General features: G+C 33.2%; 1 protein-coding gene across 6 annotated transcripts in view; it reads right to left on the bottom strand.

The window, feature by feature from the left end:
- LOC145303559 (uncharacterized) overlaps positions 1-23,888 on the bottom strand; it is a 234,580-nt gene that overhangs the window by 50,822 nt on the left and 159,870 nt on the right. For 3 of the 6 annotated variants that reach the window (XM_080145067.1, XM_080145065.1, XM_080145069.1), the window contains exons 2-3: positions 22,906-23,015; positions 18,342-18,356 (exon numbers count right to left, since the gene is read on the bottom strand). In XM_080145067.1, coding sequence (XP_080001193.1) covers positions 18,342-18,356; positions 22,906-23,015 — 125 coding nt within the window. The remainder of the gene's footprint in view (positions 1-18,341; positions 18,357-22,905; positions 23,016-23,888) is intronic. The other 3 variants (XM_080145071.1, XM_080145068.1, XM_080145070.1) reach the window with 1 other exon arrangement.

Raw genomic sequence — 23,888 nt, 5'->3', positions numbered from 1 at the left:
ATATCATTGCCTTTGCTGGTTTAGTGATATTAGACTAGGCTAGTGTTCAAGAGAGCTGGAGAAATGTACTACACTAGAGGGGCGTATATAAAAATGTTTGATTTTCACAAATAAATGAATATCGGATCTTGTTGTAATAGAATACGTCACACCTCTTCTTTCTTATGTGGACGTACTAATACAGAAAACTATATAGAGTGCGCACTGCAGTCACTGCTATCTTTCTTAGGAGATTAGTAATTTTTTTTTTTTTTTTTTTTTTTACAAAGGCATCACCACATTATCAAGGCCCAGAGGCCACTCAAGGATAAGGGTTAAAGAGTGTACAGTAGAAATTGGTCAATATAGTAATCATTAGTAATGAAAATTTGGTAAATTTAATAACTTATATGGAACGGCTCATCAAGAACTTATTTACTTTAGACTTGTAGTCAGCCGGAAAGCAGGAAAACGGAAGACAATTCCACAGGCGTGCAGTTCTAAGAAAGAAGCTTTGTTCATGGAATCTACGTTTAGGTTTAGGCACAGATAAAGAGTGGGGGAAATTATTGATAGTGTTTACAGCTAGACGAGTGTTTCTTGTGAAAGTTTGGCGAGGGGGGACCATAGATTGAAGCTCAGTTGAACACTTTCCATGAAAATAACGATACATCAGAGACAAACTCGCAACATCTCTTCTGTGAGATAGAGGTTGCAAGGAGGAGAAAAGGACATCTCCTACGAGGCTACGAAGTCTATTTTGAACTCTATCAAGGCAGGACAAGTCCTTTCTAGCAGCTCCTGCCCAGATGTGGCAACAGTATTCCATCCTTGGACGTACCTGGCTCTTATATAGGTAGAGAATAGCATCAGCAGTGAGATATCTACTGGATCGATAGAAAGATCCCACCATTTTTCCAGCGGCCTTGGCAACAGATTTGATATACGTGTTCCATTTAAGATCAGGAGTAATGGTCAAGCCCAGAAGCTTGTCAAAACTTGAGGCCTCCTGAAGACGAGAGCCATTCATTTCAATTGATGACAAATGTGAATTAGAATGTTGATGATGTAAAGAGAGAAACTTGGTTTTAGATGCATTAAAAGTAACCAGCCACTCCTTTCCCCATTGTACTACGTGCTTAAGATCAGAGGAGAGAGAATTGGAGAGAACTTGGTCGTTTACTGTCTTAGATGTGGTACCATAAATGGTAGTGTCGTCAGCATAAGTGTCTACAAATGATGTAAGGATATGATTTGGAAGATCATTAATGTAGATCAGGAAAAGAGTTGGGCCCAGGATGATGATTTGTAATGCCTAAATAATAGCTGTCTATCAATTCATTACACTTTATATTGCAGAAAATCTTTCTACATTCAACTATCAAGTTGGTTGTTCATCCCAGTCCGGTAACAATATCATTATATTGTAATGTTTTTTTTTTAAATTATATTTTAATGTTTATCATTATATTGTAATGTTTTTTTTTTTAAATTATATTTTAATGTTTATCATTATATTGTAATGTTTTTTTTTATTGTAATGTTTTTCATTATATTGTAATGTTTTTTTTATTGTAATGTTTTTCATTATATTGTAATGTTTTTTTTTATTGTAATGTTTTTCATTATATTGTAATGTTTTTTTTATTGTAATGTTTTTCATTATATTGTAATGTTTTTTTTTATTGTAATGTTTTTCATTATATTGTAATGTTTTTTTTATTGTAATGTTTATCATTATATTGTAATGTTTTTTTTATTGTAATGTTTATCATTATATTGTAATGTTTTTTTTTATTGTAATGTTTTTCATTATATTGTAATGTTTTTTTTTATTGTAATGTTTTTCATTATATTGTAATGTTTTTTTTATTGTAATGTTTTTCATTATATTGTAATGTTTTTTTTATTGTAATGTTTTTCATTATATTGTAATGTTTTTTTTTATTATACTAGCAGTTCAACCCAGCTTTGCTCAGCCCTATGCACTGTTCATAACTTATATATATATATATATATATATATATATATATATTAAAAAGTTTCACTCATGTCCACGTAACCTACATCTAAAATTTTAAGTGTTTAGACCCAAAATTAGAGGAGGCGTTTTGTAGAATCTGCAACTTTGACCTCTCGGCAGCCAAATTTTCGCCCCAAAACTGATTAAAAAGCTGCATGTCTTAATACCCTTTATGTAAAATTTCAAATGTTTAGACCTGAAATTGGCTGAATAGTTTGCTAGAGCCTGCAAAAGTCAAATCTTTTGAACTTTGACCCTTTGTCAACCAAATTTTCGGCTAAAACTCGATCAAAAGGCTTGCCCTATATCTGAATACACTTTATGTAAAATTTCAAATGTTTAGACAAAAATTTGGCCGAGTAATTTGGTAGAGACCCAAGAGGTAAAATTGTTTTGGGCTCAAATCAAATTAAAAAGTTTAATCCATGTCCAAGTAACCTACATCTAAAATTTCAAGTGTTTAGACCCAAAACTGGCGAAGGAGTTTGGTAGAGTTTTCAAAGATCAAATCGTTGAACTTTGACCTCTTGACAGCCAAATTTCTGGCAGAAAACCGATTAAAAAGATTTTCCCAAATCTCAATTTCCTTTATGTCAAATCTCGAGCCTGTAAAACGAAAATTGACAGTAGTTTGGTAGGAAAATGTACACTCACAGACAATTTCACTTATAGATATATAGATTGTAATGTATTTCATTATATTGTAATGCTGTTCATTATATTGTAATATTTTTTTAATATATTGTAAAGTTTTTCATTATATTGTAAAATTTTTATTATATTGTAAAGTTTTTTTATTATATTGTAAAGTTTTTTCATTATATTGTAAAGTTTTTTCATTATATTGTAAAGTTTTTTCATTATATTGTAAAGTTTTTTCATTATATTGTAAAGTTTTTTCATTATATTGTAAAGTTTTTTCATTATATTGTAAAGTTTTTTCATTATATTGTAAAGTTTTGCAAAGATGTAACAATTTTTCATTTGAATTGAGTCTGCCAAGTTGAAGACTAGCATTTCAAAGAAAACCTGTTACTGTGATTTAAATGGATGATTCGAATTAACATTTAATATATTTTGCTTTTAGTCTGCCACACATCACTTAAAAACAGAAGTTTTCATTGCTCTGTCATACTCAAGTTTCTGAAATAGCATTTTGGTTGGTCTATCATACTCAAAATAGCATTTTCGTTTCTCTTTCATGCTTGGCATAGCATTTTTGTTAATCTGTCATGCTCAAGTTTTTGAAATAGCATTTTGGTTGGACTGTCATGTTCAAGTTAAAAATAACACTTTCGTTGCTAAACAAGTGGCTTGAATGGATGCAACTTAGAATATTCATTCTCGTTTTTATGCATTGCCTTAGAGCGACTCTTCTCATTGTGCAGCTGTTTCACATACATTGTTACAAAACAAATCGTCACTTTACAGTTGGTTGCATTTTAAACATTAAGTATTTCCCATTGAACACCAATTGCACTGTGGCCTTTTCAGCACGGCTCTACAGAGTTCCAACCACTTCACAGAAACTGAGAATTTAACATGTTATGTTAATAGAGATATATTTGAAATGGTTTCATTCATTTCATGGCATATCAACAATTTTGGGGGTTATTCTATGCCAAAACATTATTCAACGACTCGTTGTACACAATTAATATGGACATACATTTCTATTACACTTATAGCTGAGAGTAAGGATTAATAATAACTTTTCTAACAGTATTATATATCATACTATTTTATTCAATTTAGGTAAACAAAATTACCGTAAGTCACTGCAATAAATCTACTGTTTCAGTCTTAAAAGACATCATCAGACAACAATATACGTCTGTTCTTACTCGATGCCAGTCATTTAATGAAAATGAAAACCCTAGTATAAAAATAGAAAGAAAAGAAAAAGGAAGAAGAGAAAAAGTTTTGGAGACGTTTTCTTAAAACTAATCGTCTAGACTTGTATGATTATTTTAAGAAAGAGGACGCTAGTTTATGATGAAAGCGTCTTTCATTACTTAAATTATGTCAGAACGCCCACGTTTTATGCGATCGTAAAATAATGAATCTACTAATTGAAAGTCAAATATGAAATATTAAAATATGGCATAATCACATTGACATGTCACTTCTCATTAGATCATTGAAGTTAAGCAATGTTGGGCCTTATCAGTACAAGATGAGTAACCATTTGGAAATATTAGGTGTTCTATGTAGGAGGATGTCAACACCTTTAACCAGTTTAACCCACCTCGGGTGAATAACATAAAATGAAGCACGCATGTGCTACATAAACACCTACACATTGACTAGCCAATCAGCATGTGTGGTATGGAAAAGAAAACTCTTTCAGAATGTTAAGTGTGGCAATATCATATTTACGGATCCAAACAACTTCTGGTTTTGAAAATCTTCCAATGTAAACGATGTTAGTTAATCTGAAGACCTTGCTGAAAATGTAGGTTAAAACATAATATCCGTAAACTGATTTTACGGAAATAATACTGAAAGTAAAATATTTTTTGAAATATAGTAAATAAGAACATTCGTAAAATTATTTTTTAAAATAAATGTTTACTTAGAAAGACATTTTCACAAATATGTTGAATGCAAAATATTTTTTAAATATAATGCAGTAAATAAATATGAAAATGTTTAAATAAATGTAAAAGAAAATGAATCAATGTTATAAATTTTTCACATATAATAAATTAAATTAATGTAATTAAACTTAAATGAATACAAATCCAGCCGTAGATACCGCTGAAAAAATGTTGTTTAAATCTGCAGTTTTCAGACTGAATAAAAGTAATTATGTCTTAAAATTAATTAATACCATTTAATTAAGAGAACTTTCAAAAAGGAGAGCTAATTAATACTATTAATGTAGTTATTACTAAAAAATAAGATAAAAAATACTAAATATATATATATATATATATATATAAATTGAAAATAAATTTATATTCATCAACATTTCATCTTTATTTTAAGACTTTCTCAAGATGACGATATTGTGTACTCGCATGTTAATTCTACAAATCAATCTCCAAAAAGTCTTGAAATGAAGACGAAATTTGATGAATATATAAATAATTTTTTTTTTTTTTCTTTTATCATGTTGAAATATTAATGGCGAAATATTTGTAATTTCAAAATGCCTTTATAATGAGAGAATTAATAATAGAATGCCTTACAAAATGTTGGCATTTAAATCTCAAATTTTTTCAAGTTAGTTAATTTTTCTTACAATGACAAAATAGACATGATACAATATAAATATAATGGTCGTTCCAAAAGTAAGGCCTACTTTTTTTTTTTTAAACTAAAAACGAAAATATTGAAATAAGGCAAGAGTAGTACCATTAAAACAAGCGACCTCTTGTGCTCCAGAATTTATTTTCCTACATAGTAACCACCATTTTCAATGCACTTTTACCAACTTCTTTTGATGCGTAAAAATCTGGAGCATGCTTTGTCACTCACATCTCTGTTGCCTCTCTGAAATCGATGAATCCATCTAACTGTGCTGACATCAACTGATGAATGTTCATCGGTTCAATTTTTTCTGCATGGAGAAATTCTATGGTGCATCTCTGCTTCTGACACATGCCAATGATAGGAGTTGATTTCTTAGAGTCTCACACCGTCAATATCTGCAACAGAGAGATGAAACTTTCAGGCAATGAATGCATAAGTTCAGTCATCATAATGCGATTTGCAATCTCCTCTGATCCATTCAGGCAGAATAAAAAAATAGTAGGCATTACTTTTGGAACGCTTCTTAAAAACCATCGGGGCATCCTTGCTTGAATCTTGTATTATAATAAAGTTTTATTACTATGAGTTTATTAGTTTGTTCATAATTTAGTAAATATCTACAAAAGATATACTGTATTAAAAATAAATTTTCATACTGGAAACGGATTTATGTACATATTTATTCCAACATTATATATATATATATATATATACTATTCATTCAAAAGAAATATACATTCGATGAGTAACTTCATTTGCATATTACATGAAAAAAAATCTATTTTTCTAATTATCTCGATGTTATTAATTGTTTATTGCATTAAAATCCTTTTAATTGTTCCATTTAGAAATATTATTTAAATTTATTTATTTTTACTTTATATTTATTTTCCCTTATTAATAGTTGCGTTTAAAACCGGAAGTAAGCCTATTCATTTAAGCTACAAAAGTTGCTTCAGGTTTTATTTCCATAGACCAACATGGATATGTTTTATGCTTCCCTAAATCTAACATAATATAATAATTTATTAATATTAATTTAAAAAATGATATTAATAAAAATGTTAATAGACATCAACAAAAAAAAAATTTAAAAAGTAGACATCAATAAAAATATATAATAAATAAAAATAAAGATTATAAAAAATAACATTAATAGATATTAATAAAAAAATAATATTAGATATTAATAAAATATAAATAGATATCAATAAAAAAAATAATACTAATAAAATGTTAATAAGATTAATATTAATAAATATTAAGAAGAATAGTAATAAACTAGCTTGACCCATGGAAATTCTATTGAAATAATATATTTAACCAAAAAAAATGTTTTGATGAAACTGATATTTTTTATGAACAGCAGAAAAAAAATTTAGTTTTTTGTATAGAAAAACGTACAGCACACAGCAAATTTGAGTTTATCTACGATTCTGTGAAAATAGTTTCCATTCATTTTAAATAAATGAACCAAGTAAAATCAATTAATAAACATCAATAAAAACTCAGACAATAATATGGTGCTACATACTTTCATGAAAATAATAAAATCATATTGTAAGGGACAATTTTTACTCTTTTAGTCCAGCACTTCTTGGCAGACAATGTTCTTATTTTTTTTATTATTTCTTTCAAATGTTCTTTTTTTTTTTTACATAACGTCTTGCCGACTTCTTTCTTCAGTGAGGAAACACTGCACATCGAAATAACGAGTTTCTTTCTCATACCATTGCAATAATAATCATGTTATTATAATAATATTCATAAAAGAGGCTACATCAAAGGGAGGTCACTTTCATATTCTAGTCCAAGGTTGCAAGATTGGTCTTTTTAAAGCCAAATTTTGTGAATTAGACCTTTTTCAAAGCATAACTTACGTGTTAACTAAACAAACAAGCAGAATATATTGATGAATAAATATTAATAGAAAGTTAAAACATGAATTGAAGTAGTAAAAGTTCACCAAAATGCCACCTGTATATAAAAAATAAGGGTACTTTTTACTATAGACAACAAACCGAAAGTAGTCAAAAAAACAAATATATAACTAATAAATAGTTTGGATAATAGCTCAAAAATAGAAAATTAAACAAAATACTGGTACAACCCATCCAATAAATGCCACGGTAACATCAATTGTTGAAAAAAATAAAATCTTTGTTGAAAAGATAATTTAAAAATAAGTTGAGATAACTAAATAACTAAATACATGCATTTTTACCAGAGATTTGTTTAATTTTCTATTTTCGAGCGATTATCCAGGGTCAAAAAGGTGTGACCCTCTCATCTCTGCCATTTTTTCTTCTTCTCATGTAACACACAACACTTCTTTCTTTTCAAACTTTAAAATAAGGTTAAAATACAAAAAACAAAAAAAACAAAAACGTATCCAGCTAGGTAGAAGAGTAACATCTTGCCTTTGATAACATTTATTTGTTATATACTTGTTTTTTTGACCAATTTTTTGTTTTGTTGTCTATAGTAAAAAAAATAAAAAATAAATAAAAAAAAAATGCCCCATAATAAAATGTTAAGCAGGTATTGCATATCAAGAAAATCATGAGAAAATAAACATTTATTTTAGGAATTACTAATCTTCAAATACCAACGATTGATATTTAAAATTATTTCCAAAGATTTAATTGATTAGAATGTATTTGGATAATTATACTGGCATAATAAAATGTCTTTGAACGATTGGTGATGAGTTTTAAAAACGGAAAGAAATGCTGAAGAAAGCTAGGATTGTATCAAAATGACATGGTCACTGGCCAGACCCCAGATAAAGACGAGAGATGGGGAGTGGCAGGTTCTGACAAACCAAAATAATGCAGCTATTATAAGAATAAGCAGTGCATGTTTGGAATAAGAACAAAAATCAAAAGTTGCAAAATTGAATTCCCATTAAAAACCAATGTTAATTTTTTTTTTATGTCAATTTCAACTAAAAACTAATGCTACACACTTATTTGCCATGTTGCAATTCGTAGCATATTACTGCACCATCTTTTATTATATGGAAAGGAAAATGTGTGTTAGTTTGTGTGTGTCCGTGTGTGTTTGCATATCTGTCAAAAACTTTCGACAGATGCATCGGAATGTGACAAAAATCGGTATTGTTAGAAAGACTGAAAAATATCTAAAAATTGGCCAAAAAAATTAATTCTGTCCCGGACAAATGGAACATGTACATCAGGTCTATTGCCAAGGATGCTGGGAAAATGGTGGGATCCTTCTACCGCTCCAGAAAATATCTCACTACTGATGCAGTTCTCTATCTGTATAAAAGCCAAATACGTCCTAGGATGAAGTACTGCTGCCACATCTGGGCAGGAGCTGCTAAAAACAGCCTATCCTGCCTTGACAGAGTACAAAATAGACTTTGTAGCTTAGTGGAAGATGCCCTTTTCTCTTCCCTGCAGCCTCTCTCCCACAGAAGAGACGTTGCGAGCCTGTCTGTTTTATCATTATTTCCATGGCAAGTGCTCGTCTGAGCTCCAATCTCTCGCCCCCCCCTCGCCAATCTTTCACGAGAAACACCCGTCTGGCTGAAACTACTGTCGATAATTTTCCCCACTCTTTATCTGTGCCTAAATCCAAACGTAGATTCCATGAGCAGAGCTTCTTTCTCAGAAGTGCACGACTGTGGAACTCTCTTCCGTTTGCCTGTTTCTCACCTGACTACAACTTGGATGTTTTCAAGTCCAACATAAACAAATTCCTGACAACCCACCCCCTTAAGTAAGACACTATCAAATCTCCAATACTAATGATTACTACAATACTATCATTGATTACTGTACACACAATAACCCTTATCCCTGAGTGGCCTCCGGGCCTTGATAAGTGGTGACCTCCCTGTAAAAAAACCCAAAAAACTGGGCCATTTTTTTGCAAAGAGGGAGTCAGTTCTTGTGTCAACATTTTTGCAAGAAAGACATATGCCTATTAATCTGACCATACGTTTATAAAACGTGATTTTGAAGGCCCGTGACATCATAAGTCGTTGTGGTAGTTAGCACATTTGCTTTTCTCATCTCCTTTTCCTCTTTTGTGTTACAGGTTCGAGCCTGGCTACTGCGGCTGATTTATTTAATTTTTTCTTTTTTTGCACTCGCATGGGTACTTGCTGCTATTTTGTTGAAAAAAAGTTTTTTTTTGGGGGGGGGTACTCAATGGCTCTAGTATATATACCATTTCTCTTCACCCGTGCAATGCTAGTCTATTACATAAAAGGGAAAATGTGTGTTAGCTTGTATGTGCATGTGTGTGCTTGTATGTCTGCTAAAGACTTTTCACAGACGCATTGGACCATGACAAAATGGGTAAAAATTGGTATCATTAGAAAGATCAATCTCTCGGACAAAAAATATCTAAAAATTGCCCCCAAAAATTAATTCTGTGCTAATCAACTAGGTCATTTTTTGCAAGGAGGGGTTACTTTTTGCGTTAACATTTTTTCAAGTCATATGCCTACCAATCTCAAGATATGTTAAAAAATGCTATTTCGACCCATCATGATATCATGTCATTGTGGCTGTGACAGCTAGCATGTTGCATTTTTTTCACCTCTTCCCTCTTTCGTGTTAAATGTTAAAGCCTGCCTACTGTGACTTATTTTTTATTCATTTTTTTTTTTTTTGCGCTCGCACGAGCACTCATTGCTATTTTGATTGAAATAATTCATGTTTTTTAGGGCTGGGGATTGCTCGATATATTTAGTATACCACCTCTCTCCACCAGGGCAATGCCGGGTAGCCATGCTAGTCTATTATATAAAGGACAGCTGTCTGTGTGTTTGTGTGTCAGCAGAAAGCTTTCATCCTCTGCATCATAGCGGCACCATTAGAAAGAGCGATCTCCTAGACACATATCAAAAAACTGAAAAACAATTGTCAGTTATTTTTTTAAAGGGGGAGGTCAAATAAAAACCTTGCTTTCGATGCTGTTTGCAAACCACGAATGCACAAAGGGTCATTTCGTTCTTTTGTTTTAAAAGCTAAATTAGCAGAGCCATAACATCTGTGTTATCATAGTCCAGTGGATAACATACTCGCTTACGGTCTTATCTTTTGCGAATTTGCATCCAGCACTTTTTTTTTCTATCCTATCCTCACACGATAAGTATAAAGATGTTTATTTTTAAATTGCCTAACAATCGTGTTTTATGTTTTTAACTGTATCTTTTGTTTTTCAAATTAAAGGCCATTTATCTCCCTGCTCCATTTCTTCTATTATTTCACAACTCGAAAAGCTCAACATGTCTGTCCATCTCCATTTATTGCTTACAAATTTTGCTTTCAGTTTCCATTCTGGTTAATGGCACCCATGTCACAATGTTTTTTTTTCAATAAATTAAAATATGATATTTAAGCAGATTTTACGGCTAGCCCCCCCCCCCAGCTACTTATTACATAAAACATGTATTTTCACAATCCATTGATCCACCATTATTATCATAATGCTGAAACGAGTTCTTGTTGAATCACTGAAGTTAAGCAATGTTGAGCCTGGTCAGTACCAGATGGGTGATTATCTGGGTATATAAAATGCTGTATGTAGGAAGACAACACCTCTCGGTAAGAATTGCAAAAACCTAACGTCATCATCTCCCTGGATATAAATGTCATTAGGGAAAACTTGTGAATTTGATATTCTCTTGACATTTCCTCCTCCAGTGGAAGCCGGTTCATATTAAAATAGTTATCAGGAACTTAATTTGTGGAAAAAGGAATTTGATAATTAAATTAAACATGGATGACTGACAGAGATCAGACAATTATCATGTGGTGATTCATGTTGATGTCATTTAAAGAGGGAGACGATTTTTTGAGTGATATGTAGAAATTAATCAGTTAGTAGTCAGAGAAAGAGAGATGGTCCACTGACCGTAATGGCTCAGAGCAGGGAAAAACTGTTGGAAAATATCGATAGCTAAAATGTAAAAATTCAAAACCAGCATGCAGCTTTCCAATGGGAAAACATTGGTAAATAAAGTTGCTGTAAATACAACCAAGACTTCAGGTCGTACGAATCTTGATTTGCTATTTCCAAGGATCCGTCAAATCAAGATCAAGCCAGATGAATAAGGTATGTTTCACTATTAGCCGATATTAACACCACCCCAAAGAGAACTGTATCCATCCCCTATTATTGTAAAAAATGTCTATCATAAATGTTATATGTCCTGTTTATACACTCATCACTAGACAATCACATATACATTTCAAATATAAATACACTTAACATCTTAGAAACAAATATATCACACGTCAAACACATTTACATGTACTCGTAAATATATGAACACATTAAATAGACGACTATACAACAATGTCTGAAAAAAAAAAAAAATGTCAGGTAACCTGAATAAATTAGTTAACCAGGGGAAAGTTTAATTGAAAAGAACAGGATAACACTTTAATATTAGCGAACCTGGGTGGCCAATGCTGATAAGAAAAAATGGGCAGACCAGCATGCAATAAATGTAAAGGGGGGAGAAAAAGAAAAGAAAAGCAAGAGAAGGGGAAAATAATAAAATAAAATAGAAAAAGGATAAAAGTAAAAAGAAAAACGTTTATCAAACAAGATTTCTCAAGACGTCTGCAAAATGTGAATATACACTTTGTGAAGAAACGGAAGAGAAATAGAAAAAAGGAAAATTTAATATTTTCTTTTTTGGAGAAAAGTAAATTGAACAAAGTCCTCTTCTTACCTCAAGTACTATTAGAGGGTGGCAGTAAGTAACGGTGGGAGATTGAGCCCAGAGCAAGTAGGAGTAAAAAAAAGAGGTAAACCTTTTGACCAAAACATGGGATTTATCAAGAACAAAAAGAAAATGTGGTTGGATCTAATTGGATGAGAGAATACGGAAAAGCGAAGCTGGATGATCAATTGTGACCGCTGTAACCTAGTTGAATCTGAAATGAAATTTTCAGATAAACAAGTACTTTGAAAAAAAAATAATATATATATGTATATATATATGAGTCCCAGTTTTGTGAAGATAAGTTGTCACATTCTTGAGCCTTCTGTGTATAAAATTAAGGTTGAGCCAACACTTAGAAAAAACTTGACTCACAAATTATAACTAGGTCATGAAAACTCCTAGCTCTCCATCAGACAGGATATTCTGCTTCTTGACATTTATTCTTCAGAAATCTTGCTTGCAGTACTTTCAGTAGTCAGACTTTGGAAAGCTTGTGTTGGCCAGACAGAATAAACTAATTAATTCTACTTAGACAATGTATTGTATTGAAGATACTTTATTAACTAGGTAAAAAATTGCATGGCTGCATAGAGGGGTATCTTGCTGGAGTGGAAAGAACAAGCACTCTTCTCGGTTCCAATTCAGCAGTAAAAAGCAACAAATAAAAACAAAGCTATGACGACATAATGTGACAATGTGAACTCTTGAAGAGGGGGCTACGGTATAAAAATAGTGAGACTGTAACCCCAATTTTTACAATTGTTACATAAAAAACAAATTTTGCCCCAAACAAATGTGCAGAAAGGAAAATTAACAGAAAGGTTTAAAGAGAAAAGCTCACACAGAAGAGTCAACAAAAACGAGATTCAGGCTTGAAAAACCGGTGACGACTGAATGCGTCCCTTGCTCAAAAAAAAAAATTAAAAAAAAAAACGTCCCGTCTTGCACCATCTCCTTGCCAAAAGACCAAGAGGATGGCCATTCCTGTAACTCACTTTAATAAATCTGTTGCCATTCACTAAGATACCTGTCAGTTCATTTGAAATTTCCTTTTCATCTAATACCAGGGGTGCCCAAGTAAAGATGTAGGGGGTTACCATGGACTGCAGTAGATAATTTTCATCAAGCGGAATTTAGACAACAGCCTTTTAGTCTACACAATTTAAGGATCTGACATCCCGGCAATAAACTTGTCATGAGGGTAGAGAGGACAAAGTTATTTTATGTCTCAAAATAAAACCAGTGAAACTGAACAACTAAAATATTCGCATAATGTCAATAAAATATATTGGGAGTGATAACACTTACACCTATTTTTCAAAGAAAAAAAAAGATTTTCTTTAACTTTACTTTATATAATTAGTAACTTTAGTTATTAATTATAAAGGCCTAGAAGCCATTCAAGGATAAGGATTAATGAGTATCAGGTGGCCGGTGAAACAATATGATGAAAGTTTGCCAGTATTTGAAGAATTTGTTTACATTGGATTTGAAAGCCACCATGTTGTAGTTGGCTAGAAAGCAGTTCCATGGTATTGTGTTAACAGACGGATAGTTCTAGGAAAGAAACTTGACTCATGGAAGTTACGTTTAGTTTTAGGTACAGAGAGGGAGAATGGAAAATTATTGACAGTGTAGCGAGTAAAGTTTTTGTTATGAATGTTTTTACAGGACTGGACCTTAAATTGAAGTTCACTCAAGCACCTGCTATAAAAATAACGATAGAGTAGAAAAAAACTAGCAACGTCTCTTCCGTGAGAAATATTTTAAATATACATTGATTTTTTTTTAAATCCTTTTAAATTATAAGATATATGACAATGAATAAAGTACTATTTACTGTGTTTATAGGCGAAAGTGCTCAATATCAGTGATAGAGCTCATGTAGATCTAAGTTTGGAGGCGTGGGGTAGACAGTGCGTGGTGACTTCACACTGTGCTCTTCAGAACATGTGAATTACCCCATTATTCAAGAAAATGTATGAGGGTGAACTAAAAAAATTCATCAACTAGCTATGAAGAAGTTATGTTAGAGCTATGAAATCTCACTTGTTTTCATTTCAATTCTTCATATTAATAACTACATTTTATCTTTACAGGTAAACTGACACATGATCATCCAATAACGACTTCAAACGTAAGTAGAAAAACTTTTGGAAGAGGGACATAATTTGGCATTGTAACGCTATCAATGCAATGCTATTTATAGTCAGCTGATCCGTATATGCTTCTGAATTTTTTTTAGATGAGGACTGACATTTTATATAGTTTGCACTATTCGGAATACTGTTGAGTGTCCTTTGCACAAGGTTTTGGTTGATGAAACCTCCGACCTTCTTCAGGTGTATCTTGTTGAACTCGGCATGAATTAATTTTTTTTTTTTTTAATGGAAATTGCTCCAGACAAGGCATGAAACCACTTGATGTAAAGAGCTAAAAAAAAAAAAAAATACTTAATGATCAAAAACTAGCCAACAGTAAATGTTAGATGGATAGATTATGACCCAGAAAAAAACAATTCTCTGTCAGAAACATTGCTCATGAAATATAAAGAGTAAAGGGCAAAATGAGGAAGTAAAGTTCCAAGGCTGTCAAAAGTAAACCCAAATTCCACTTTTTTTTCTTTTTTTTTTTTTTTTTTTTTTTTTACACACAGGCATCACATTATCAAGGCTAAGAGGCCACTCAAGGATAAGGGTTAAAGAGTGTGCAGTAGAAATTGGACAATATAGTAATCATTAGTAATGGAAATTCAGTAAATTTGTTAACTTATATGGAATGGCTCATCAAGAACTTGTTTACGTTAGACTTGAAGACAACCATATTGTAGGCAGCCGGAAAGCAGGAAAACAGAAGACAACTCCACAGGCGTGCAGTTCTAAGAAAGAAGCTTTGTTCATGGAATCTACGTTTAGGTTTAGGCACAGATAAAGAGTGGGGGGAATTATTGATAGTGTTTTCTGCTAGACGAGTGTTTTCTTGTGAAAGTTTGGCGAGGGGGGACAGTCGAACACTTTCCATGAAAATAACGATACATCAGAGACAAACTCGCAACATCTCTTCTGTGAGATAGAGGTTGCAGAGAAGAGAAAACGATATATCCTACGAGGCTACGAAGTCTATTTTGAACTCTATTAAGGCAGGACAAGTCCTTTCTAGCTGCTCCTGTCCAGATGTGGCAACAGTATTCCATCCTTGGACGTACCTGGCTCTTATATAGATAGAGAATTGCATCAGCAGTGAGATATCTACTGGATCGATAGAAAGATCCCACCATTTTTCCAGCGGCCTTGGCAACAGATTTGATGTACGTGTTGCATTTAAGAGCAGGAGTAAAGGTCAAGCCCAGAAGCTTGTCAAAACTTGAAGCCTCCTCAAGACAAGAGCCATTCATTTCAATTGATGCCAGATGTCGATCAGAATGTTAATGATGTAAAGAGAGAAGCTTGGTTTTAGATGCATTAAAAGTAACCAGCCACTCCTTTCCCCATTTTGCCACGTGATCAAGATCAGAGGAGAGAGAATCAGAGAAAACTTGGTCGTTTACTGTCTTAGATGTGCTACCATAAATGGTAGTGTCATCAGCATAAATGTCTACAAATGATGTAAGGATGTGATTTGGAAGATCATTAATGTAGATCAGGAAAAGAGTTGGGCCCAGGATGGGTCCCCGAGGTACTCCAGCATTAATACTGTGAGCTTCTGATTTTTGCCTCTCAACTACTACTCTTATGGATCTATCAGAAAGAAATGATTTAATAATTGAGAAGACATTTCCAGCTATACCATAGCTAGAGATCTTTTGAAGTAAACCTTTATGCCATACCCTATCAAAGGCCTCAGATATGTCAAGAGCAATGGTCCTAGAAATGTTGCCTCTGTCGAGAGATTTGCTAATCCTATGAGATATAACTGTAAGCACATCTGCTGTAGATCTAGCAGAATGGAAACCATATTGAGTGTCACTAAGGTTATTTTTGTTGAGATGGTTGATTACTTCTGTATTTAACAGATTCCAGCAACTTACTCATGACACACAGGAGACTTATTGGCCTGTACTGAGAGGGGGATGAACGATCCCCTGAATTCTTAAATACAGGGCATACTGATGAGATTTTCCAGGGTGATGGGAAGTTATTCTATTTCGAATGGTGTCTTTCAACTGTGCTTAAACTGTTAAGCCCTCCTTAAACAGTTTCTGAGGTCCTCTTACGGTTCTTTTGCCTTTGGCCAGTTCATCCTTAAGCAGCTGTTTTAGCAATCTTGAATATAATGTGCTGCAAATATGACCTGTGCAATGAACTTGACACTGTTGCGGTATGGTATATGGTGACAAGAAGCCTAACCAAGCTAAAATCTGTGTCTGGTATTTCTATTTACTATTTAATTCAATATCTATTGAAATAATGCAACAGCATAAACGAAGATAATTTTTTTAATCCCATTTAAAAATGTAATTTAATTACAAAATTATATCCACCAAAATGCATTTCGATTTCTTAATCCTGAAATAGGATATTACTTTTAATACATTTTGAGTTGGGCTCCCCCCCCCCAACTGTCTACGTGTCATCAATACCATTTTTATTTTCTAAGTGTAACAAATAAACAGTAAACCTTGTGCAGTGTATGCTACTGAAAAAATTATCAAGCTGGATAAAAAATCTTACAGATTTCACTGATTAAAATTTCTTTATTTTTAGGTAAAGAACACAGATTAAAACCGTGTTTAAATGACTTGCTAATCAAAATAAAATATCGATTGCCAGCGAGTCCTAACATTTCAAATATGACTAACTTTAGATTAATTGAATATTTTTTGAAAAAAAAAAAAAAAAAAAAAAAATGGACAGTTAGAAATGATTTTTTAAAAACTTCTATTAAAAAAATAATTTTAATGGAAAATTAAATCCACCAGGAGGCATTTCAATTTTTTTAATTCTTAAATAAAATGCTACTTTTAATATATTTTGAATTATCTTCCTTTAAGCCCTCCACTTCGCAACACTGGGTAAATACATCTACTTTATGTTTTTATTTGCCACAATATTTCTTGATGTAAATACTCAGCAAAGCAGTTGGTCATCAAGCAGGTTTTAATAAACAAAATTCACCTTATGTTATGGTTGGGCAATGAAGTAGTGTAGTTAACATTGCAAAAAAAAAAAAAAAAGCAAACAAAAAAAATATACAAGAAATAACTCTCACCAAAAGCAATAAAATTTAATTTTTGGCACTCATCCAGAATCCCCCCCTCCCACTATTAAAAACAAAAATAAAGAAAAATCTGCATGATGTATGCATCCATGACAATAAGAAAATATCATACACCAAAAATCATATACATTTATCAAGTGATTTTATTTTTATAAAGAAAATTACTTTTTAAGAGTATTTGCGTTTTTCCAATAACTCTGCTGCCATGTTAAGAATGGCTTTCTAAAATCTCAAGTTTGAATTATTTGGAGTTATCTCCCTTGTTCTTCCAGACTATCTTCAAAATAGCATCGCAAGATTTTCTTTCATTCTTTAGCTATGATTTTCTTATTTCAAAATAAAACTACTTGATCAATTTATGTGATCTTTGGAATACAATCTTATTTTCTTTCCATCATGAGTAGGTACATCAAACAGATTTTTTCTATATTTTTGTTTTTTGATACAGGGAAAATTCTGGACAAGCACCTAGTTTTCTACGCCCTAGTTTTATTCTTCTGAAACTGTTTTAAATTTCTATTTCAATATAAGATTTGATCTATATAGCTTTTGAATACATTCAGAATCGAATCTTTGTTCTTGTTTGTATTTTATTCCTTAAAAAAAAAAAAAAAAAAAAAAAAAAATAGTTTAGAAAAGCTTTACCTTACCACTAACCTTAAGTCCAATTAGCAACCCCTCGAGACTTAGGGTTAATGATAGAATAATTCTTATTTTATATTATCTTTACACCGTAAATTAACGACTATCTTCAAATATCGACCACCATCTTTAATTTACGGATGCTTGAATATGTTAGTGTTACTTTCACTTAGCCAGAGATAAATCATGCAATCAGTTTCAGAACTTTACAACTATGCAGGTTGATAAAATATAATTTTCTCGTATTTAGTAAAAGTTAGTTTTTATTTATTTATTATTTACCTCCTCTCTTGGAGGTCAGACACATGGTTAAGTGTAGGTTTCTGTGGAAACAACTGGATTCAAATTTGGTTTTCAGTCTCTGTTATTAACCACTTAGCCACAATCAGTTCCTTTTAGTAAAAGTTATCTGTTGTATATATTTTTTTTTTCAATTTCTTGCTTGTTAACCATACTACATCATTGCGTATGATTTGTGTTTACATCAAACCTCAATAAAACATAACTTACCTTGGCGACAACTGCCTGGAAAAATATAAAACAATTGATATTTGCTTATTTTATACACATGTTTTTTTGCTTTTATTTTTATCTTATTTTTATTTTTATCTTAGTAATGAGTCACCACTTATCAAAGCCAAAAGCTACTCAAGGATAAGGATTAAAGAGATGAACTAGATTGTCAACTGAAATGAAAAATATTATGAGAGGATTGAAACTGTCGAATGGAATGAAGAAAATTGAATTATTCATAAAGGACGTTTTATGGTAAGAATTTTGACATTGGATCTGAAGACGACCATGCTGCCACATCCACAGATGAGAAGTTCTTGGAAAGAAACTCTGTTTATGGAAGTTCCATTTGATGTTAGGCACCTGGACGAACAAAAGTTCTTTGTGGTTGTGATAAGATGCGTTCTTGCTTTAAACGTATAACAAGGAGGCACTAAAGATTGAATCTCCGTCAAGCCCCTACCATGGAGATAACGGTAGAGTAGAGAAAGACTAGTAATGTTTCTTCTGTAAGAAAGAGGTATCAGGGAGAAAAGGACATCACCCACTAGATTACAAAGGTGGTTTTTGTACCCTGTCAAGACAGGAAAAGAAACTGAGCAGCACCTCCAACAGAACTATCTTATGAGGTATTTTTTCTCTTCTACAAGCAGAGGATAGCAGAAGATTTTTGTGGTTAAAAACGTCACGCCTCAATACTGTATTTACACATTCTTATGCAAATACTAAGTAGCTTCTTTTTTTTTCTCCATAAAATTTCACATATTTTTCTTCGTATTAGTTAGAAATCAGCAGAAGCTGTCTCATCTCTTTTAAGACAATTACACTTATCTTTAATAATAATAAGCAAAAACGATTATATAACAAAGATAGCAATTGACTTAACCAGGTATTGTAACAACACTGCTCAAGGAGCAGATATAAACTACTTTCCATTTACTGTTTTTTAAATGGAGAATGAGACAGTAGTTAATCCGCAAAGTAAAAATAAACGCCAATGACATTAAATATTTTGTTGCAATAAAAATCTGCCATTTTTTTCTCAGAATTTTTTAGATTTAAATTTAAGTTTTTTCTTTTTTTTTCTGCTTTACAGCATATGGACTCCTTTTATATCAAAATAAAATACCTATAGTACACGATCAGTTGAATGCAAACCATTACTTTACCTATGGATGGTAGAGGGAAATTCTGTGTTCATACCTTTCTCCAATGATATTGCATGCTTGAATACAACTGGCTCTACCAATTCTATAATCCATGACAGTATCCATCCTTCATTTTTTTTTTTAATGCATTAATCCTGAGCTACACAAGCGTCCATAATAATTTTTTTAAATTTAAATTTTACTCTTATTCACCCAAACAAGGCATATTGCCACTTGGATTCAAGAGGCTACTATCGGGAGTTGAGCAGCAAGATGTCTGTTCACATTACATTTAAACTTCTGCAGGTTAATACAATCATGGAAGCAAGAAACGGGGGGGGGATTCTAAAATCTAGCAGTTTAAGGGAAGAAACTGTTCTGACTTTCCAGCATCTAGGAACCTCGACAGTGAAGGAGTGGGATTTTGCTACTTGTCAGAGCACATTCCATTAAAGTATTTGTAAAACAGGCACACGAATGTAACATTGTGGTGATGGGACAATGGTTGAACTTTTGTTTCCACAGGCTTGGTTCGGGTGACGGGTTAGGGTTCAGGTTAGAGCTAGGGTTCGGGTGATAATCAGTTTTCATTGTGAAAGGTATCTGCCCATCTCATCATTGACCTTTCTTTCACTAACTTCTAACACGAAAGAAAGTTTCATGATAATGTCATTATTGACCCTCAACACACGTCAAAACAATCTCAGCTTGCTCTCGACGATATCCATTAAGCAAATTCCCTCTCTTCTTTTTAAGAGATTAAGACTCAAATTTTACTTAATGTTTAAATTTGTGCTATTATTATTTTGTTTTTTTACAAGGGAGTCACCACTTATCAAGGCCCAAAGGCTGTGCTATTAAAAAAATGCTCTGCTGAGGTTGCTCCAGTTCTCTCCAAACTTTACAATAAATGCCTTAACGAATCTTGCTTTCCTGACTGCTGGAAAACCACTTCTGTGGTACCAGTCTTCAAGAATTCTGGTGAAAGAACTGACCCACTAAATTATCGCCCCATTAGCCTCCTCCCGCTTTTCGCCAAAATGTTTGAGTCCTTAGTTAATCAAACCCTAGTCCAACACCTAACACCTGCTAAACTCCTGACTGACAAACAATATGGATTCAGGCAAGCCCATTCAACAGCAGATATCTTAACTGTAGTCTCTGAATGTATATACCGTTCCCTGGACAAAACAGGAGAGGGTAGAGCGGTAGCCCTTGATATATCCAAGGCTTTTGACAGAGTATGGCACGATGGTCTTCTGAGGGAAATTAGATCATATGGTATCACTGGAAGAATACATAATGTAATTAAATCCTTCTTAAGTAAGAGAAAAATCCTAGTTGTTCTCGATGGTCATACATCTAAACAATATGACAAATGCGGGAGTACCTCAGGGGTCTATCCTTGGACCTCTATTATTCCTGATATTCATAAATGACCTCCCTGATAAAATTGTTTCGGAGATGGGTATATTTGCCGATGACACCACTCTCTATAACAGGCATGAGGGGAAAACAAATGAACACATATCTAAGGAAATGGCAGAAACACTAGAGGATGACCTCCAATCTGTAGTGGAATGGGGACAAAAATGGATGGTCACATTCAATGCTGCCAAGACTAAGCTTGTTTCCTTCAATAACTACAAGAAACCTTCTCTACCACCAATAGCAATGGCCAAGAACACATTGCCTGAAAGTACTTCTTTTAAACTCCTCGGCCTAACATTTACAAGGAATATGAACTGGAATAGATACATTGAGAGCATTGCCAAGGCTGCTGCAAAGAAGGTTGGCTCCCTCTACCGTGCTAGAAAACTACTTACGCCTGACAGTATCCTGTACCTCTATAAGGCAACCATTCGCCCATGTATGGAGTACTGTTGTCACATCTGGGCTGGTGCATCTGCTGCTTGTCTCTCACTCCTGAACAGGGTTCAAAAGAGAGTCGCCAACCTGATATGTCCTGAACTGTCATCTAGACTACAGCCTCTGTCCCATCGACGAGATATTGCATCCCTCTGCCTGTTCTAAAAATACTTTAATGGTGAATGCTCTGACAAACTGCAAACACTTGTAACTCCTCGATGTAACTACCCCCGACAAACCCGACAAACAACTAAGTCTCACCCCTTTACAGTAGAGATCCCTAGGTGCAAGAAAGCCTTTTACTCCAATAGTTTCTTCCCCAGAACTGCAGGTCTTTGGAACTCCCTTCCGGGACTCTGCTTTCCCAACTGCACTGATATGCAGAAGTTCAAGTGTAATGTGAACAAACATCTTTCTACTCATCTCCCTTCATAATGCCCCTGCAAATTATGTCCCTGATAGTAGCCCCCTGCTTCAAAGTGGCACTGTACCTTGTTTGGGGTGAAAATTGAATAAAATAGAAAATAAAAAATAAATAAATAAGTGTATGGTGATCAGCGGGACATTAGCGTAGTAATAGTTAGTTGTGGAAATTGGGTATAATTTAAATATTTAAGGTGATGGCTCAGGAACTTATTTACATTGGACTTGAAGACGACCATGTTGTAGTCAGTTGGAAAGCATGTCAGCAGAACAAAGTTCCACAGGCGGGCAGTTCTAGGAAAGAAGCATTGTTTATGGAATTTGCGTTTAGATTTAGGCACAGATAAAGAGTGGGGAAAATTGTTGACAGTTGCTGCAGCTAGACGAGCATTTTCTTGTGAAAGTTTGGCCGGGGAGGGGACAATCATAGATTGAAGCTCCATAAAGAGTTAATCTGGCCCAGTAGATAGAGCAAGGTAGTAAAATGTAAGCATTATTTGAAAAGGGATGTAACAAAAAGTAAATTTTAGTAATCAGCACGGTTACATCTCTTTTTTTATTTTAAATACTCACAGGAAGGACCAATTGAAGGTTGCCAACATCCATAACAAAAGTGCTTCTATAGAACTAATTGGATTTGAACTTGGCAACAAATGTAGCTTTTAAGTCCACATTAGTATCCACTTTACCATTGTAACCTAATAGGAAGTATTTATCTCCCTTTCACAGCAAGATGATGTGACAAAGGGGTTGGAAAGTGAGATCTGAAAAACTAGTACCATAGAGTAAGAGCATTCTGACCTGAAAAAATGCAAATTTGCATAGGCGGTCTCATTAGCATTCCCCAGTATGGGCGCCTGAGGCGATTAGCAATTAACCCCTTCTTAAAGGGAGAAGGTAAAGCCAGTGAAAGTGAACCTTCTAGAACTGCATGGTATAAAAGCCAGTCAACAAGGAAAGTCGTCTCAACAATGGCCTATATTTTTAGTGCTGAGGAAAAAAAAACACCTCATAGGGATATCATTTTTTAAGATTATGGCTTTTCTTATTGGGGTTCACTACTAATACATGGCAAAATCGTTAAGTTCAAACAAGATTAACTTGATTTTAATTAGGCTTACCTTTTGATGTTAAAAGCTCTGGCCAGAATTCCTTGCAGCATTTCAAATGATGTGATCTGAGGGTCAATCGAGAATTTCTTGTACTCTGGCTGAAGAAGGCCATCACACTTCTAAAAATATAAAATAAAATAAAAAAATATCAGGATAAAATATAAATATAAAAATGGAATAATCACATGACCTGAGTATTCATTATCATTAGGACTATGACAACAACATTTTTTTCCTTGTTTTGATTCTCAGGTATATATCCATTGATATCTTATGTTTTTATGTAGAGTGATGTGGTTTTCGGTTAATTAACTGTGTCTAACTGTGTTGGATATATACTCGAGAATCAATAAAAAAAGAATATGTAATTAGGGCTAATTATCATCATCAATATTGCCTGCTGAAAGACAGTTACCTCCCTTTGATGTTCTGTTGCTCATAGGACTTAACCAGCAACAGTTTCTTCTGTAGTGAATGATCCACATGAGGGTGGGGCATAGACAAAATGAGAGTTAACGAGTTTAAAATATTTATTTTAAACACTTATCTCCTTTCTTTCTCTATTTATCTTTTACACTCTTTCTCCCCTCCCTAGTCAAGATAGATTTCTCCTCCTGATAGAAGAGAGAATGGGTACTACACTTAGATTCTAGCCCCGAAGGCTAAGTAAGTGTATTTTAATTGAAGTTCCTGACCAAAAAATAAAGAGAAAGGGTTGATGAAAAAAAAAAAAAAAATGCTCTAAATTTTTGCCCCATACTCTCTCCTATATTTGGGGTGGGGGGACATACCCCTCCCACATACACACACAAAAAAAAATTTATAAGGATTCCAAAAAAATTGTCAGAGGCAATGCTGAAAAAGAATACATAAGCTTCATGGGTGCGACCTATGTTGTTTCTGACTTTTAGGTAGGATCCCCTCCACACACACACACACACATAGATAGACAACTGCTCTAACTAATAGATTAATATACTAAATAGAGGGAA

Source organism: Euprymna scolopes, chromosome 19, assembly GCF_053919585.1.
Source record: "Euprymna scolopes isolate OS-2025 chromosome 19, ASM5391958v1, whole genome shotgun sequence".
Classification (NCBI taxonomy): domain Eukaryota; kingdom Metazoa; phylum Mollusca; class Cephalopoda; order Sepiida; family Sepiolidae; genus Euprymna; species Euprymna scolopes.
Note: the sequence above shows the minus strand (reverse complement) of the source record. Positions and strands in the feature narration are given on the sequence as shown.